This window comes from Osmerus eperlanus, chromosome 27, assembly GCF_963692335.1.
Source record: "Osmerus eperlanus chromosome 27, fOsmEpe2.1, whole genome shotgun sequence".
NCBI lineage: Eukaryota > Metazoa > Chordata > Actinopteri > Osmeriformes > Osmeridae > Osmerus > Osmerus eperlanus.
In genome coordinates this window covers 5,724,652-5,743,230 of record NC_085044.1, presented here as the reverse complement: position 1 = coordinate 5,743,230, position 18,579 = coordinate 5,724,652, and the positions used below count along the sequence as shown (strand labels likewise).

The 18,579-nt window shown below is 49.9% G+C and overlaps 1 protein-coding gene across 1 annotated transcript; it reads left to right on the top strand.

Moving 5' to 3' along the window:
* Positions 1-12,902: 12,902 nt before the first annotated feature.
* Positions 12,903-17,929, top strand: LOC134013971 (trichohyalin-like). The gene is made up of 6 exons (XM_062453763.1): positions 12,903-12,988; positions 14,085-15,401; positions 15,516-15,584; positions 15,671-15,748; positions 15,949-16,053; positions 16,431-17,929. The coding sequence occupies exons 2-6, from the start codon at positions 14,180-14,182 to the stop codon at positions 17,678-17,680; spliced, it is 2,724 nt and encodes a 907-aa protein (XP_062309747.1). The 5' UTR covers positions 12,903-12,988; positions 14,085-14,179; the 3' UTR covers positions 17,681-17,929.
* The last annotated feature ends 650 nt before the right edge of the window (positions 17,930-18,579 follow it).

Sequence of the window (18,579 nt, the reverse complement as noted above, 5' to 3'; positions counted from 1 at the left end):
GACTTAGAATCACGTTTAGGCCGTTAATAAATAGGAACTGTTTTGACCTCCAAAGCCAATACAATTTCTCAAACTATCACTAACCCAACATATTCTAATCCTTAGGGTCTCAAAAAGACACATAACACGATATAACATGTGAATTTATCTCCCTCTATGTGTTTGTTCGTCAACAACACTACCTCTCTGTGTATCCGTCGACACACTTCTGCAGACGTTTTTTTACGACTTACACGTAAAAGATATGTTCAACAACATTACCTTATTAATTCGTACGACTTTACACGTACAGGACAGTTTTACCTCTGCCCAATTATTTACTTAACCGAATTATTGACAATAGCCTAAAAACACACATTTAGACAATTCAATATCACACAGTGACCGACAGAATATCTCACCGGTTCTTTCAAGATCCCGCGTCAGCAACAGCGCAACCGGCCAGGCCCCCACGAATCGGTCCCGCTTTCTCTGAAAATTTTGGATAGAGGTAAAGGCGGCTGGCTATGCCGGATTGATCAGATCACCTTTTCTAAGGGAGTCCTGTCCGTTGAACGCTGAGCAAACGAGGATCTCCGTACTCGGCCACCAAATTGTAATGGTGGAAATTCAAGTGGCACTGTGTAGATCTGAGTAGTCAACAGATGTGGGTTTAATACAATTTATTTAGATTATACAATTACGTAATATTAAACAAAGCTTTGCTGATCAGTCATAACGAAGGACGTGCTAACCACAGTTCGTTCGCCAGAGTGATAAAGAACAATCATAAAGCTTGTGCTTTTATACACTTAAAACAGATCCCCTAATAAATGTTCAATTCATCAATGTAGTGGTCTCTGTGATTGGTTAACACTGGTCAGTGACAGTTAAGACAATATAACCCCCCAGGTCAAATGACCAAAGTCTTTTGATGTCACGACTCTTTCTCTAAATGAGGACAGTAAAGATACCCTTAATGAAACACAAACAGGACACAGGACACAATCTCCTTGGCCAAAAGGTCAGGGCTGCTAGATCAACTGAATCCATCTATCCATCTCCCTTTAGGCCACAGAACTCAAACATCCCCCAACCTCTGTGCCCCTAGCTTCTCAATCAGGCATCATAAACCAATACCATAAATACCTTAAGACCAACTGCAACATCCATTTGTTTAAACACAACCTCAGTCTATTAAAAATACATTCTTAGTAACTATATCAAAAAATGCCATTACACACTGCTACTGTTTTCTTTTATATTTCATGGTGCCATTGTTTAAATATCCCCCAAACACATAACTTTAGTTCACAAGTTCAGTAATCACACCATAGATTGAATAGATAGCTTTTATTGAAGCAGGGCTGGTAGCAGAGCCAGGCCTGGTGCTGATGGAGGCCGGTAGCAAAGCCGGGCCTGGGGTCTGGGTATGGACTCAGGGTGTGGTGGAGAGTCCTTAAGGGTCACGGCCGAGCAGCAGCTCGATCGGATCCCCAAAAGGAACAGACTCACCTAGCGGGCTGCAGCGAGGCTGATGCCAGCCTGAGTGTGGTGAAGGTCAGGGAGGTTGGGCCTGACGTACGAGCGGTATGCCTGGGAGGACCAGCGACCCAGGAGCTGGATGACCCGGGGCCGGACGGGAGGGGCAGCAGGGAAAGGAGGGCCGGAGGAGGCCAGGCGGGAGCAGGGGCGACAGGGCCCCAACAGGGAAGGTAGCAGCCGGGGCGGGCAGGATGGCCAGAGCGGGGCCACCCGCAGGAGGGAAGGCACAGGGCAGGGGGAGAGGGGCGCAGCCCGGAGGAGGCAGGGCCAGTCCAGAGCAAGCAGGGGCAGGGCCAGGCAGCAGGGAGGGTCCAGGCGGTGGGGCGGGGCCAGGCGCAGGGCGGCGGAGAGCCCATGGAGGCGATGAACGCCGTGAACAGGACAGGAAGGTCAACGAGGGCAAGAGCCGGACCAGGGGAACAGGGGCGAGGCAGCAATCCACCAGGCATGGCCCAGCGCCCAGGGCGGGAGCCGGAGGCCGCCAGCAGGAAGGAGGCACAGGGCAAGGTCAGAGGGGCAGGGCCAGTCCAGAGCGAGCAGGGGCAGGAACAGGGCCGGGGGCGGAGCTGGAGGCGTTGAACGCCGCCAACGGCAGGAAGGTCGGCGAAGGCAGCAGCCGGGGCAGGAGAACGGGGGGCGTGGGCAAAGCAAGAGGCAGGAACCTGCCAGGCGCGGCCCAGTGCCCGGCAGCGGGAGGCGGGGCAGGAGCGGGCAGGGCACCAACGGGAAGGGCAGCGGCCGGAACGGGCGGGCGGACCGGAGCGGAGCCACCCAGGAGGACAGCGGCCCGGAGGGAGAGAGACAGTGGAAGACCAGGAGGCAGGAGGGGGCAGGGGGAGGCGCCGTAGCCAGCATGAAGGCGGAGACAGGAGGGGGCAGGAAGTCCGGAGCGGAACCGGTCAGCAGGAAGCGGCCCAGAGGGAGGGAGAAACGGGGGAAGGCCCGGAAGCAGAGGGGGCCACGGGGCGAACAGGGGGAGGCGCCGGGGCCAGCGTGAAGGCAGGGGCGGGCAGGGGCCTGACGAGGGGACGTCCGGAGTGGAGCCACCTTCAGGGGAAAAAGCACAGGACAAGGTTAGGGGGGCGCGGCCCGTACTAGGCGGGGCCGGAGCACGCAGGGGCAGGTGCGGGGCAGGGAGGCAGCAGAGAGCCCATGGAGCTGAGGAGCCCGGAGCAGCACCGCTCGAGGAGCGGCCGGGGGCCCCGAGGACGCAGCCAGAACGCCACGGGCGGGACCGTCACTCCAGCCGGGAAGCGAACTCGTCGTGGGACGGGCGGAGGTCCAGGAGGTCCATTCCCACCGTGGAAGACGAGGCCGGGAAGCGAACAGCCTGAGCCGGGAGACGGGGAGAGCAGGACAGGCGGAGCGGGAGCAGCAGATGCAAGCAACATACGGGCGGGCAGGCAGACAGGCAGGGCGGGCAGACAGGCAGGGCGGGCAGGCAGACAGGCAGACAGGCAGGGCGACGGCAACAGCGGCGTACACGCAAAGTCGACGAAATGACAACAACATGCTAGCACAAGGACCAGAGGAACGGAAGATACTTTATACAGAACTCTTATTGACAAAGGGGAGTTTGATCGCATTCTTCCGTGCTTTACTGGGCTGATGCGTATTAGTTTGATTGGAGAAGGAGGAGTCTTGGTGTGCCACCTTCCTCCCGAACTTTAGTTAACCCTTTCATGCCTAACTCCATTTCAGGTACAAGTTAGACCAGTACTTAACCTGTATAAGAATGGCCAGGTGATAGAGGGGAGGGGCTATGAGGGCAGAGTGAGTTTGGTCACTCAGGAGCTGGAGAGAGGCAACTTGTCTCTGAGGTTGAGAGACTACAGGAGGTCAGATAGAGGAGGGGACATTTGTCCGGTCATTTACATGTGGGTTTATGATCCAGGGAGGGTCATTGTTCTGCAGATATTGAACATGATTATGAACATCTCTACATTAACTAAGACAAAAGTGTAGCTGTATGCACAGATACAATTATACTTTCACATGTAAGTAGGAGTTGGAGCATTAGTGGTTGTTAGCTGGTTATGCTGCCCATTCTAACCACTCCATACTCTGAGCTTGTATATATCTACAGTGTTTGATGACACAGACTCACATCACTTAGCAGTGGTGCATAGTGAAGAACATGTTGAAAAAACATGCAACTCATAGCGCCATAGATTACACGGATGTATGTTGATGTAGGACCATTAACATACAGCAGCTGCATCTCATAGAGCATCCTTGTTTTCAACAAATCTGGTTACTGACAATAACATGTTATTCATCATCAATGTTTAAGATTAACTCACACAGTATACTGATGTGTTCTGTTTTAATGATGTTTTAACTTTCTGTTTCATATCCTTCTACACAACTTCAGAACCAGGTGAGTAATTTCAAATATCTGATTCAAGACATACAACATTATAGGTTAAGAATGTACCAATATATTTTAGATTTTGAAGATAACACTGCTATTGCTTTTTTTTAAATTTCATGGTGCCATTATTTAAATATCTGAAAACCATCTCTTCATGGTCAAACCTGTGCGCAGAGATATACTCACAGTATTATTCAGATGTATCCCATAATAAGCTTTGCTCCTGAGATCCACGTGAGCCTGGGTCCAGGTCTGATGTTAGTCAAACTTCTCGGTTAAGAAGTTGAAGACTGTGTTCTTCACCAGGAGGAAGGTAGTGGAGGAGGTCTGCATGATGTTGTATGGGAATGATTTGGAGAGGGAGCAGGTACTCAGGTTTCTGGGGTCTATTTTGATGAGAGGTTGACATGGGCTGATCATATTGAAAAAGTGTTTGCCAAGTGCAAGACGTGTATGTGAACACATATGTGGTTCTGGGTAGAGCAGATATAGATTATGGGTGTATTGTCTATGGGGCAGCAGTTCTTCTCTGACCAGGCTAGACACAGTGCAAGCCCAGGTCCTAACACTGTGCAGTGGGGCAGTATGAGGACAGGGTGGGAGCCGACTTGGCTGAGATGTTCTGTAGTCGGGTGCTTTCTGTGTACAATGGATGACTACAAATATTCACAAGTGGGCAGCGTTTGTTGTACCTGATAGGGAGGTCCTGGTCTGAAAGTGCTTCTAAGATCACCTGGCTGTATTTACAGTGGAGCTGTTGGTGATTTGACTGGCCTTACAGTGGATGGAGGAGGTTGGAGTGGTTATATGCTCAGACTCTAGTGCAGTTCTGATGAGTGTACAGTCCTTCACATCCCACAGTAGACAGGACCTGCTGGATGAGGTGCTCCGAGGTCACAATGGTGTGAGGAGGATGGGGGTGTGGGTAAAACTGATGTGGGTTCCAGAGTGCAGACAGTCTGGCTAAGCAGGCCCTCAGGGAGGAGGGGGGTGAGGTGATGGTGTCTATCAGTAAGGGGAGTTTGTTACTCTGCTATGTTTGTCTAATAGTTGTGAAATGATGTATTAATAAATCCCATGGATTTTGTACTTTTAAAGGTGTTCTTAGTAGTTGTTTTGGGTCAGTGGCGGAATGTTTGTTCGCCCCATAGGGCCACTAAAGTTGGGGCATAACAATTGGGGGCTCGTCCGGGATTGAACATCCATGAGGTGGCTGTTTGTAAGGTTTTGTGAGTAGCTAATGGCCTTTGTGTTGCGTAGTGGTCATCTTTTGTTAGATAATTTGTTGCTTCTTTAGTGCTTTTGACTGGTAGTCACCTCAGTGACCTGGAGTTTTGAGAGCGTCCTACTTAGATAGCCGTCGGGCAGACAATAGCGTCTTGCCACTTTGTTATTTTGCCTTTTTTATTTTTGGTGGTATACCTGAACGTGGGTACGTTTTCTGGGTGTGGCAGTAGGCTTTGTATTGGGTCTGCTACCTGCTTACAGAGCTTAACGTTTAAAGGAGCCTCCCAGGGCGCCACTGAAGACTAGCTAGGAACATTAGCCATCTTGGTAGACAGGTTGGGGTGCTTCTCTACAGGTTCAGTCCAGTCATTTGCACTATTCACAGCAACGGGTCTATCTTTGAGTGGCTTTCTATTTTTATATGGTAATTTTGTCTTGTGCAGCTGTAATTTTTGATATGGTATTGAGCAGTAACTTGTGGTGCGTGACCTTTGAGTTGTGGATACTGCACTTCACATTTGTTGGGTCACTGTTTGGTTGCAGCTTAGGTGTAAGTTGGCAACATTTTGTGTGTAGTGATGACTACTGTGTGACCCATTTGTGCGTTGTGGTTGTTGTAGTCCACGTTTGGTTGGGCCACTTGTGTGTTGATGCTCTTACGTGTTTGAATTGCAGCTAATTAGTTGTGTTGTGCCCTTTTTGTTTGTGGGATGTGGTCGCTCCAGAGATCAGTGGATCTTGGATTGGAAGGCCACACCCACTACATATATAGGTCACTGTGTGTTGCTGGTTTCTTGCATCCATCACGAAGACCACGTGGTGTCCATTTTGTGTTGTGGTGGTGGCAGTTCACTTCACTTGGGTCTTGTGTGTTGTTGTTGGGATAACAGCAACTTTGTAGGTGGTCTACTTGTTGTGACCCTTGTTGGTTTGTGTCTGTTGCACTCCACTTTGTGTTGGTCGCCTGTGGTGCTGTGTATGGTTGTGGGTAAATGCAGTAACTTTGTTTGTTCACCTCATGGTGGTAGCCATTTTGTGTCTTGTGGGAGTGGGACCCACTTTGTATGGCTACGTATTTGTTTGGCTGCTATCCTTGAACCTAGTAGCAGCAGCTTCATTGGCCCTTTTTGAATGAACTTTGACCTTGTTACCCTTTGTTTGTCATAACGGCAAGCTTTTTGATTCCCCTCTGACTTTAAGTTAACACCTTTTTTTAATAAGCAGTCCCTATTTTTGTTTCAGAGATTCATGATTAAACATTGGTCAGTGAACTTGTTAGTATTATCGTATGTGACTCACTATGTATTCATTGTTTTAAGGGTGGCGGTGTTACGGCCACATGTGTTGTGTTCTTTGTTTGTCACCTCCCTTCCCTTTTCTGTAGCTCCGCCCAGGTTGTGTTCCCCATGATTGCCAGATGAGATGCACCTGGCCAGGTGATCAAGCAGCAGATAAAGCTGTTCCTGCAGCAGGAGAGGCTTCTAGCTTGGGGACTGCTGGTCTTGCTGCCTCTTAGCCTGGGAGTTTGTTGCTCTGCTATGTTTGTGTAATAGTTGTGAAATGATGTATTAATAAATCCCATGGATTTGGTACTTTTAAAAGGTGTTCTTAGTAGTTGTTTTGGGTCAGTGGCGGAATGTTTGTTCGCCCCATAGGGCCACTAAAGTTGGGGCATAACACAGAGGCTGAGGCCCTGATATGGACAGAGGTAGTCTGGTCTGGAGATGGCAGAGAGAATGTGATGGAGGGAGGACAGGCAGACACCTTTACAGGGTTCACGAGTTCAGTAATCACACCATCGATTGAATAGATGGCTTTTATTGAAGCAGGGCTGGTAGCAGAGCCAAGCCTGATGGTGGAGGAGGCTGGTAGCAGAGCCAAGCCTGATGTGGTTGGTGGAGGCTGGTAGCAGAGCCAAGCCTGATGCGGTGTGGGGGCCTTGCGCCAGTGGAGATGAAGGGGGGCCGATAATGAGGAAGTCGTCCAGGAGATGAAGGAGGAGGGGACTTCTGGACTCGTTGAGGAGGATCAAGCGGAGTGCTTCGAGAAACAGTCGAAGATGCACGGCCTGCTTTTGCATCCAATGCCAGGCGGACGGCAAGCAGTTTGAGTCCTGCCAGTGAACCCCAAGGAAACCCAGCAAGGCGGGCGGACGGGAGGGCCTCGAACGCGGTCCCAAGGCCCGCAGGCCGGCCGGGTCGAGGGAGCGAGAGCGGGTCCTGCCGCAGAAGGAGCATGCATGGAGGCGACTTAGTCAAATGTAGGCAGACTGTCATAGACTGATGTCTTTTATTGAAGTAGGCCTGGTAGCAGAGCCAAGCCCGATTAGTGGAGGAGGCTGGTAGCAGAGCCAAGCCCGATTAGTGGAGGAGGCTGGTAGCAGAGCCAAGCCCGATTAGTGGAGGAGGCTGGTAGCAGAGCCAAGCCTGATTAGTGGAGGAGGCTGGTAGCAGAGCCAAGCCTGATTAGTGGAGGAGGCTGGTAGCAGAGCCAAGCCTGATTAGTGGAGGAGGCTGGTAGCAGAGCCAAGCCTGATTAGTGGAGGAGGCTGGTAGCAGAGCCAAGCCTGATTAGTGGAGGAGGCTGGTAGCAGAGCCAGGCCTGATGCAGGTTGGTGGAGGCTGGTAGCAGAGCCAGGCCTGATTAGTGGAGGAGGCTGGTAGCAGAGCCAAGCCTGATTAGTGGAGGAGGCTGGTAGCAGAGCCAAGCCTGATGCAGGTTGGTGGAGGCTGGTAGCAGAGCCAGGCCTGGGGTCCTGAGAGGACGAGAGGGTTCACTGGGATGTGCAGAATGAATGATGATGATGATGTGACGGGTGCATGCATAGTTACCAGGCATTGAACTCGGGGTGTGGTGGAGAGTCCTTAAGGGTCACGGCCGAGCAGCAGCTCAAGCAGATCCCCAAAAGGAACAGACTCACCTAGCGGGCTGCAGCGAGGCTGATGCCAGCCTGAGTGTGGTGAAGGTCAGGGAGGTTGGTCCTGACGTACGAGCGGTATGCCTGGGAGGACCAGCGACCCAGGAGCTGGATGGTGTGGTCGGCCACGCTTTGGCTGGAAGCTGAGGAGGCCGCACCGATCCTGAAAGAATGTGCTGAGTAAAGAGAAGGGTCGTTACCTGATTTGGCGAGGAGGAGGCGGAGATGATGGTGGAACCAGAAACGGGAGGCGACCTGATTCCGTGGTGAATAGTGGGCTGGAGAGGAGGGCATGACTTCCTCCTTTGGAAAGAACCAGGTTATGCAGAGACTCATAGGGGCTGAGGGGAGAGTTGAGGAGGAAGAGGAAGAGGGGAACGGCTGGCCCGCTTTGATTTGTTTTGCTGCGTTTCAGGGTGAAGATGAGCGTGTCTGGGGAGTGTAGCGTGATGTCGGAGATGCATGGGTGAGCAGAGGGGTCAAAGGTGGAGGAGGTGGAAGTAAATTGTGAGCACCTAAGGAAGCTGAAGGCCAGGAGGAACATGGCCTCTAGGGTGGAATCGGTGGAAGGGGAGGAGTAGCCAGTGCGCAGTGTGTGTATGCAGGCGGCTAGCAGGTCGGCAGTGAGGGGGAGCCGTGCGGAAGGAGAGCGGGGATCTAGGTGCGTGTGAGCGTAGGAGATGAAGCTGGTGATGGAAAGGAGGTCGAATGAGGGGAAGGTCTGATCGGCCTTTATTGATCCAGGAGACGACGGCAGTGTTGTCGGAGTGGATGAGGATGGATTGGCTTGATCATTCATGGCCCCAGAGGAGGGCGGCGATGATGATGATGGGGTAGACCTCGTGAAGTGCGGATGAGGGGGTCAGTGAGGGAGAAGGGCAGGAAGGGAACTTGGAAGGCCATGGGGAAGAGAACCAGCAGCCGTTGTAGTAGCAGCCGAAACCAGAGGAGGGGGAATCATCCGCCCCTTCTGCAGCAGGATGGGGCGGCCCCGGCGGTCAGGACAGGAGGGGCAGCGGGGTGATGGGGTGGGGAGGGGGAGGGGCAGGGGGGCGGGAGGAGGCGAAAGCGGCCGGGGGGCCGGGGGCCAGGCTCAGGGGCCGGGCGGGCCGCGACCGTGCACTCCAGGGACGGGTGGGAAGGAGCGCCACACAGGGAGCAGGGCAGGGCGGACCGGGCAGCCAAAACACCACAATAGATTTCATTGTCCAGCGAGCCCCAGTAGGTTGCCTCATTGAATTGCTGGAGCCGCCCCGCGGCCTCGGAGGAGAACCGGACGTGATACGTGTAAAACCCGGAGCCCCCGAACCGTAGGGCGAGCTGCAGGATGAGGGAGAGATAGTCGTCCAGCTCCGCCCGGCGCCCGGGAAATGAGGAACAGACGACGTCCCGGAACAGGGAGAACGCGCAAGAGAACTCGGCTGCCGTGAGCTCCCGTCGCCGGGCGGGTTCAGGGTGGCGGAGCAGGACGGGGCCACAGGACCCAACGATGGTGCGGGGGGGCAGAGACCTGGGACGGGAGGAAAAGGTTGGCCAGGTCCACGTAATCACCCTGGAGGATGGCTGGAGAGAGGGAGGGAGACACAGGGGAAGGTCTGGAGGCAGAGGGGGCCGCGGGGCGGGCAGGGGGAGGCACCGTGGCCAGCATGAAGGTGGAGGCAGGGGCGGGCAGGGTCCTGACGGGAAGGGCAGCAGCCGGGGCGGGCATTATGTCCGGAGCGGAGACACCTGCAGGAGGGAAGGCACAGGGCAAGGTTAGAGGGGCGCAGTCCGGAGGAGGCAGGGCCAGACCAGAACAAGCAGGGGCAGGGACAGGTGCAGGGCAGAGAGCTGGTGGAGAGCCCATGGAGGCGATTAACGTCGCAGACAGGGCAGGAAGGTCGGCGAGGGCAGGAGGAGCAGGGAGGGAGGGAGGGGAACGGAGGGGGGCGAGGCGAGGCGACGCCCGGGAACAGGAAGCGGAGCTGTGGTACCCAGGAAGGAGGAGGAGCCCAGAGCAGCACCACACGGGGAGCGACCGGGGGTCTCGGGGACGCAGCCAGAACGCCGGGGACGGGACCGCCTTTCCAGCCAGGAGGGGAACTCGTCGTCCGACGGGAACAGGTCCAGAACGTCGAGTTGAAACAGCAACGGGAGCAGCAGACACGCAAACACGCAGCAGAGAAGACAGTGAGGCAGCGAGATGTACGCACGCCAAACAATAACATGCTAGCACAAGGACCAGAGGAACGGAAGAGACTTCATGCAGAACTCGTCATTGAAAACGGGGAGTTGGGTTCGGTCGCATTCCTCCGTGCTTTAACTGGGCTGATACGTATCAGTTGATTGGAGTGAAGGAGGAGTCTTGGTGCGCTATCTTCCTCCCAAACTTCAGTTAATCTAACTCCATTAAAACATACTATCATGTTCAGATCAGTTTAGAAGGAACTTTGATCTAGCTGTGGTTTGATGGACAGAGTGTATTAACCTGTATAAGAATGGCCAGGTGATAGATGGGAGGGGCTATGAGGGCAGAGTGAGTCTGGTCACCCAGGAGCTGGAGAGAGGCAACTTGTCTCTGAGGCTGAGAGACTACAGGAGGTCAGATAGAGGAGGGGACATCTGTGGCCAGGTCATCTACCTGTCAGTTTATGATCCAGGGAGGGTCATTGTACTGCACCTACAGAACTTCATTATTAACATCTCTACATTAATTATGACAACAGTCTCGCTGTCTGCACAGATACAATTATTCTTTAACATTTAGTGAAGAATATGTTGAACTAACATGCCACTCCATAGCTTACACTGATGTCACAACCATGCTAGTGGGAGGTGACAAAGAGTCAGACAAGTTGTGGGAATGAGGGCATCAAAAGTATTTATTAAACTAAACTTTAACGGAACTTAATCATTAATGTTTAGTGTGGTTATCAAGGGAATCACTACTGTATGGAGTGGATTTGTGAATGTTTGCATGTGTAGAGTGGTGTAAGGTGTGAACCAAGATTAAGGGTTGCCACAAACAATGATCAATGTTGTGATGAAGGAGAGAGATCTCCTGGAGAGGTCCAGCTTATATAGGTGCAGCACAGATGTTCCCCATCAGTGATCATGGCTCCTCCCCCTGCCTGCCATCCTGCAACTGAAACAAACACACAGAAACAGCAGACAGGGAGAGGAGACCGTAACACTGATACATGTTGATGCTGATGACTGTTAACATAGAGCAGCATTATATCCTTACTCTCTGTCCATCTGGTTACTGACATCATCATGTTATTCATCATCATTGATTAACAACAACACACACTGATAGTTTACTATTATGTTCTGTTGTGATGATGTTTTAACTTTTTATTCTCTATCCTTCAACACAGCTCGACGTGAAGGTGAGTAATTTTCCTTGTTTCATGTCATATAACATCATGTTTGTTTTATACTTCAAAGATGACACTGCTACTGTTTTCTTTTATATTTCATGGTGTCATTGTTTACATATCCCCCAAACATGTAGTTTTAGTTAGTCAAGGTTCAGAGTTCTCAGTTGAAAAGGTAAAGACTGTGTTCTTCACAAGGAGGAAGGTAGGGGAGGAGGTCTGCATGATGTTGTCCGGGAATGGTTTGGAAAAGGAGCAGACATTCATGTTTCTGGAGTCTAAGTGGTTGTCACGTGCAAGAAGGTGATCAGTGATGTGTGTTTCCAGGAAGGTGTGGAGGACCCACCAGGGCCTCCATGAAGATGTATGTGGTTCTTAGCATTAATATATTATGGGTGCAGCAGCTATGTTGCAGCAGCTCTGCTCTGACCAAGCTAGACACAGTGCAAGCCCAGGTCCTAACACTGTGCAGTGGGGCAGTATGAGGACAGGGTGGGAGCCGACTTGGCTGAGATGTTCTGTAGTCGGGTGCTTTCTGTGTACAATGGATGGCTACAAATATTCACAGATCGGTCAAAAGATCCACAGTCAGGTTGAACAGGGCAGCGTTTGTTGTACCCAATAGAGAGGTTATGGTCTGATTGTGCTTCTAAGATCACTTGGCTGTATTTACAGTGGAGCTGTTGGTGATTTGACTGGCCTTACAGTGGATGGAGGAGGTTGGAGTGGTTATATGCTCAGACTCTAGTGCAGTTCTGATGAGTGTACAGTACTTCACATCCCACAGTAGACAGGACCTGCTGTATGAGGTTCTCCGAGGTCACAATAGTGTGAGGAGGATGGGGGTGTGGCTAAAACTGATGTGGGTTCCAGAGTGCAGACAGTCTGGCTAAGCAGGCCCTCAGGGAGGAGGGGGGTGAGGTGATGGTGTCTATCAGTAAGGCAGAGGCTGAGGCCCTGATATGGACAGAGGGAAAGGGAGAGGTTAAAGGTGAGGGCTCAGGGCATTACAAGACTGACGGTGGAGGCCTTGTTGTGGGATTGTACAAGCAGAGAGAGATCTTCACTGGTCCTTTTCTAAGAGAACCCAGACCAATAGGGAGGATTTAGATGTCTGTCTCTGGACCACACTCCAGTACAGTAGGTGGTGCTAGTAGACCTACAACACAAATCTGCTTAAAACTTAAGAAGAATATGTTGTTCAAACTACAACATGTCTGAAAGAATGCACTTCACTGCCTGACCTGTGAAACAGAAGAAACATTCTTGTTGTAAAACATCAACACAGGATAAACTGTCAGGAATATACATTCAATACATGTTTTCTGTATTTGGTTTAGAAATGGAACATGAAATAATTTATAATTTATACAATTATATTTATAAAAAGTATTTCAACATAATTTGCTGTGCTTATGGTATTAGAAGTTGAACTGTATATGTTCCAAGTAGCTTGACAGAGAATGTATTACTGCAGTGTAATATATCTAACATGTCAGTTCTCCATCATTGTTTCAGCTGAACAGTATTTACAACGTGAGAGCCCAAAGGACAAGAGGAGAAGAGAGGAATCTGCTTGTTGGCTTGGTGAGTATAAAACACTACTTAAAAGACATATACAAAGCAGTGTAGTGAACAAGGAGAAAGGAATAAGACCTTCAGTTTGGTTTAATATATACATGTACAGTATATTTATTACTGTACTAGGAGTGCTTTGTACCTGTAAAGGTTTTGTAATCCACAAAATTTGCTTAACTGTTGTGCTTAGTTTTGGCAGTGTTTTAAAGAAATGTGAAAATGACTCACTGTTGTGCAAACAAGAGCACTGATGTACTTGATAGGATAGAGAGGAAGCGGGTCATAACTGCAATCAGGTCCTACGAAGAGAATATTTGGAACTTCATGTTTACTTCAGGCAGGTAGCAGGTAGATGTTACGGTTGAGTGCAGGGGTAGGACGCAAACGCAGGAGAGACAGACAGGCAGAGTTCTGAAACAGAGGTTTTATTCTTGAACTGAGAAACAGGCAGGATACTCAAAGTAACATAGGCAAGGACAAGACAAAGACTGGACACAAAACAGGAACCTAAATACTCAGAACCAAACAAGACACAGGTGGACACGATAACACTAACGAGAACAGAACACCACAGCAATCAACAAGACAGGTGAAGACAATTACACAGGGACACAGGGACAGGGCAAAACCAAACAAGGGGGCAAGGCTGTTGTCCTGACAGTACCCCCCTCTCACGTCACCGGACGTCCCACCCGGGACACAAGTAGGGTAGGGGGTCGGAGCAGGTCCGGGGGACGGCCCGGGGACCACGGAGAGCGAGCCGGTGGCTGGGCTGAGGTATGGGGAACCAGGGCCATTGTCGCTAGATTGAGCGACTTTTCGTTTCCCTGGTGACAAAAAATCGAATCTAGCAACAAATCTAGCAACTTTTAACGACTTCTGGTGAGTCACAACACTGTGCTTGTCAGCGTCCGACCCAGCTACCCGGTACCTCTGAAATTCTGGTATCGTACCGTTTTTTTGTTTGAGTACCAACTTGGTACCGGGGTACCGGTTTTTGTGACAACCCTACAACGTACTGATATCAAAATAAATATCTGCAAATCACCAGCTGTTTAATTGATTGATTTCAAACCCTAATTCATATTTTTATATAACCCTCCAGAAATACAGCTGGACTACAAACGTCCAGAGGACATTCACAGACTAATAGAGGACAGGAACCAGAAGCTGAAGGAAAAAGAGACACAACTGGATGACATGACCCAGCAGGTGAGAGAGAAGGAGAGACAACAGGAAGAGCTTAGAAAAGACCTGCAGGACAAGAACAACCAAGTAGAGAAGCTCACAGTCCAACTGCAGGAGAAAGACTCTGAACTGGAGGAGAGGAACCAGAGACAGAGAGAAAAGGAGGGAGAATTAGAAGAGAGAGACCAGCAACTGGTGAGACTAGACAGTGAATGTAAAGAGAGAGAGAAGAGACTGAAAGATAATAAAAAAGAACTAGGAGAGAGAGATGAACTACTGAAGGAGAGAGATAAAGTGTGTAATGAGAAAGACAAGCAGCTGAAGGAGAAAGATGATGAACTAAAGAGGAGGCAGGAGGAACTGGGAGAGAAAAACAAACAACTAGGAGAGAGAGACCAACGACTGGAGAGACTAGAGAGTGAAGGTAAAGAGACACAGAAGAGACTGCAAGAGAAGGACAAACAACTAAGAGAGAGAGATGAACTTCTAGAGGACAGGAACCAGAAGCTGGAGGAAAAGGACCGACACCTGGAGGAGGTGAACAAGACACTGAGGGAGAGTGAAAAGAGGATAGAAGAGAAGGATTCACTCCTGGAGGAGAGGAATAAACAACTAGAGGACACAGAGAGCAGACTGGAGGAAACCAAAACACAACTGAAGGAGAAGAACCAACACCTTCAGGAGAAAGAGACACAACTGGATGACATGACCCAGCAGGTGAGAGAGAAGGAGAGACAACAGGAGGAGCTTAGAAAAGACCTGCAGGACAAGAACAACCAAGTAGAGAAGCTCACAGTCCAACTGCAGGAGAAAGACTCGGAAGTAGAGGAGAGGAAACAGAGACTGAGAGAGAAGGAGGGAGAATTAGAAGAGAGAGACCAACGACTGGAGAGACTAGAGAGTGAAGGTAAAGAGAGAGAGAAGAGTCTGGAAGAGAAAGACAACCAACTAGGAAACAGAGATGGACTTCTGAAGGAGAGAGATAAAGTGTGTGATGAGAAAGACAAGCAGCTGAAGGAGAAAGATGATGAACTAAAGAGGAGGCAGGAGGAACTGGGAGAGAAAAACAAACAACTAGGAGAGAGAGACCAACGACTGGAGAGACTAGAGAGTGAAGGTAAAGAGACACAGAAGAGACTGCAAGAGAAGGACAAACAACTAGGAGAGAGAGATGAACTGCTGAAGGAGAGAGACAGACATGTGGAAGATGTCAAAAATGAAAACATTAAACTTGGTAAGATTTCATGGCGTAACTTGTATTTCATATCATTTCTGTGATACATTTGAAGTGTTTTGTATTTGGAAATGGTATGTTTATGGATTATTTATTTTTTTCCAATTATTTCAGCACAGCAGATATGTGACCTAAACACTGAGGTAGAGAGACAGAGAAATGAGTTATCGTTTAAAACCACTGGTGAGTGTTATAATGTGAAGTTTTAGTTTGAATATTTCCCTCTAAATATGATGACCTCTGAATGGTTGTTTCATCTTGTGTGTTAGAGAGAGGAGAGATCTCAGAAGCAGCCCCCAAACTACCAATCAGGAGGAGACGCAACAGCTTGGATCTTCGTCCAAACAGTGAGTCCTCAACACTGTTAAAACACCTGAATATCTGACCCAGTCCATTCTCTATACACTGGTCATGCACCTACAGGAACCTGTCTAACTCTGGGTTCAGTATCATAGTCAGATGACTCTGTTGAGGTGAACATCTGGTATGAATGTCCAGGGTGACCCTCACGTCAGGAGTTTGAGCTGTGTCCTGTGTTGTGTTGCAGTGGGAGGAGAGACCCCAGATACAGACCCACCACTACCACAGGATGAAGGTTCTACTGTGGTCCCTGGAGTCAGGAGGAGACGCAGCATGGATGACCCTCCATACAGTGAGTCATCAACTCTGTTACAGACACCTACAAACACCTGAACATCTAACCCATCCTCTACTGTCCTTACATCTTCTATCCTACTGTGTGTTTCATAGTGATTATAAAGTTCAGGTTTATAATCTCAAACGGCCTGATACTACTATGTATACTGCTCTGCAGTTTTTTATTTTATTTATTTGATTATGATTTATTCTGAAAGAGATGTTCGTTATAGCCTTTAATTCATGTTATTCTATGCTGTCTGTATTTGTCAGATATCAATTACAGTTTTAAAACACAGCTAACTGAGTAGTTAATATCAGCCTTGATGTGCTGATGTACTTTCCTCTCTAACTAGACCAGTGGTGTGACCATGTCCCTGTGTTGTGTTGCAGTGGGGGGAGAGAGCAGCAGTCCAGACCCTCCAGTGTCTCCCAGTGTGTCTGAGCTGAGACTGGTGCTGCTGGGGAGGACTGGGGCTGGGAGGAGGGCAGCAGGAAACACCATCCTGGGCAGAGAGGAGTTTGGGGCCCAGGACAGCCCCTCTGCAGTCACCCAGAGGAGCAGGAGGAGAGAGGGGGACGTGTGTGGGAGACGGCTGGTGCTGGTGGACACTCCAGACTGGTTCTGCCCTGGACTCTCTCTGGAGGACATGAGACAGGATGTGGGGCTGTGTGTCCGTCTGTCCGCCCCGGGACCCCACGCCTTCCTCCTGGTCGTACCAGTGGAGCCCTCTGAGGGGGAGGAGAGAGGAGCCATGGAGAGAATGGAGGACATGTTTGGAGAGGGTTGTTGGGGACACACTGTCATTCTGTTCACCCATGATGACAGTCTGAGAGAGCAGAGCATGGAGGAGTTTCTCCAAACAGCAAGTCAGGACCTTCAGCAGCTTGTAGAGAAATGTGGGAACAGGTACCACGTCCTCAACATTAAGGACAGGGCCCATGGCACTCAGGTCCCAGAGCTGCTGCACCAGGTAGAGGAGATGGTGGCAGGAAACAGAGAGAGCTTCTACAGCAGTCAGACCTACCAGGAGGCAGAGGCCCAGGTCAGAGAGATGGAGGGAAAGATTCAGAGGGAGAGAGAGGAGAAGATACAGAGGGAGGAGACAGAGAGGAAAGAGAAGTTTGAGACAGAGCTGCAGAACTCTCTGAAGAAGATAGAGGGAGTGATCCAGGAGCACGAGGGAGACATCAGAACACTCAGCCATCGAACATCTGAACTGGAGAGACAGGTGAAGGAAGAGAGGGATGAGGAGAAGAAGAGAGAGCTGGAGAGGGAGCTGAAGAGAGAGACTGACCGGAGAGAGGAGATGGAGAGAAAGCTGGAGAGATTTAGAGAGAAGAGAGAGAATGAGAGGAGGGAGAGGGAGGAGAGACACAAGCAGGAGATGGAGGAGTTCAGGGAGAACTATGAAGGAGAGGCCAGAGTTGAAGCAGAGAGAAACCTGATGAAGGTGGTCCTACCTGAGCTACAGAGGAGCATTATGATCTCACGCACAAAGATGCAGAAAGAGTTCAACAGACAGATGCAGGAGATGAATAGAGAGATGCAGGAGAAGAATAGAGAGATAAATAGACTTCAGCATAAAATAATAGATCTCAGTACTAAGTTTTTAGATGAAGTCCATGAAGTCAGTGCATAGAACAAGTCTTACCTAGGACCAGAGGAGGGGGTGGAGGAAGTGGAAGAGGAGGAAGAAGCTACTGATACAACTCCTTTCTATAGAGGGGGGATTGAACAGCTGACATAGCCAGAGAGCTGAACTTGATTCATACTGTGATGATGTCTGTAAATATCCTTTTACTCTGTGTATCTGCTGTTAAACTTGTTAAGATCCTGGAGAAATGGTCATTCGGGAATTCTGAAAAAAAAAAAGATTTATATTTTATACTAATCTATTAAATAAATGCAAAAGATCCACAGAATATTTCTTGTGCTTTTTGTTGAACAGTGTTTTCGGAGGAGAATAAGGTGGTTAATGTTCTGGGGGAGAACAAGTCATAAAGAGCATTAGTCCTGTAGTTTCCTCTTCTAAACACTAGAGGGAACTAGAGCATAATTAAACAAGAGTTGTCTATATTGTTAACATATTATGTACATTCATGTGTTAAACCCTTATTTAATGAGACGTACAGGAAGTACGTCAGACAGGATCCAGACACACAGATGATTCCTCCACTGTAGATGGGTGGTGACAGTGAAGCTTGGCTCTGTGCAGACAGACGTACAGGGGGCTTCAGGGTCTCTGACCTGACAGGAGACCAGGCCCCACGGAGCACCAAGGACCCTGAACCTCACACTGCTGCTAACACCTGCCTGAGTACTGCTAACACCTGCCCCAGTACTGCTAACACCTGCCCCAGTACTGCTAACACCTGCCTCAGTACTGCTAACACCTGCCCCAGTACTGCTAACACCTGCCTCAGTACTGCTAACACCTGCCCCAGTGCTTCTAACACCTGCCCCAGTACTGCTAACACCTGCCCCAGTGCTTCTAACACCTGCCCCAGTACTGCTAACACCTGCCCCAGTACTGCTATC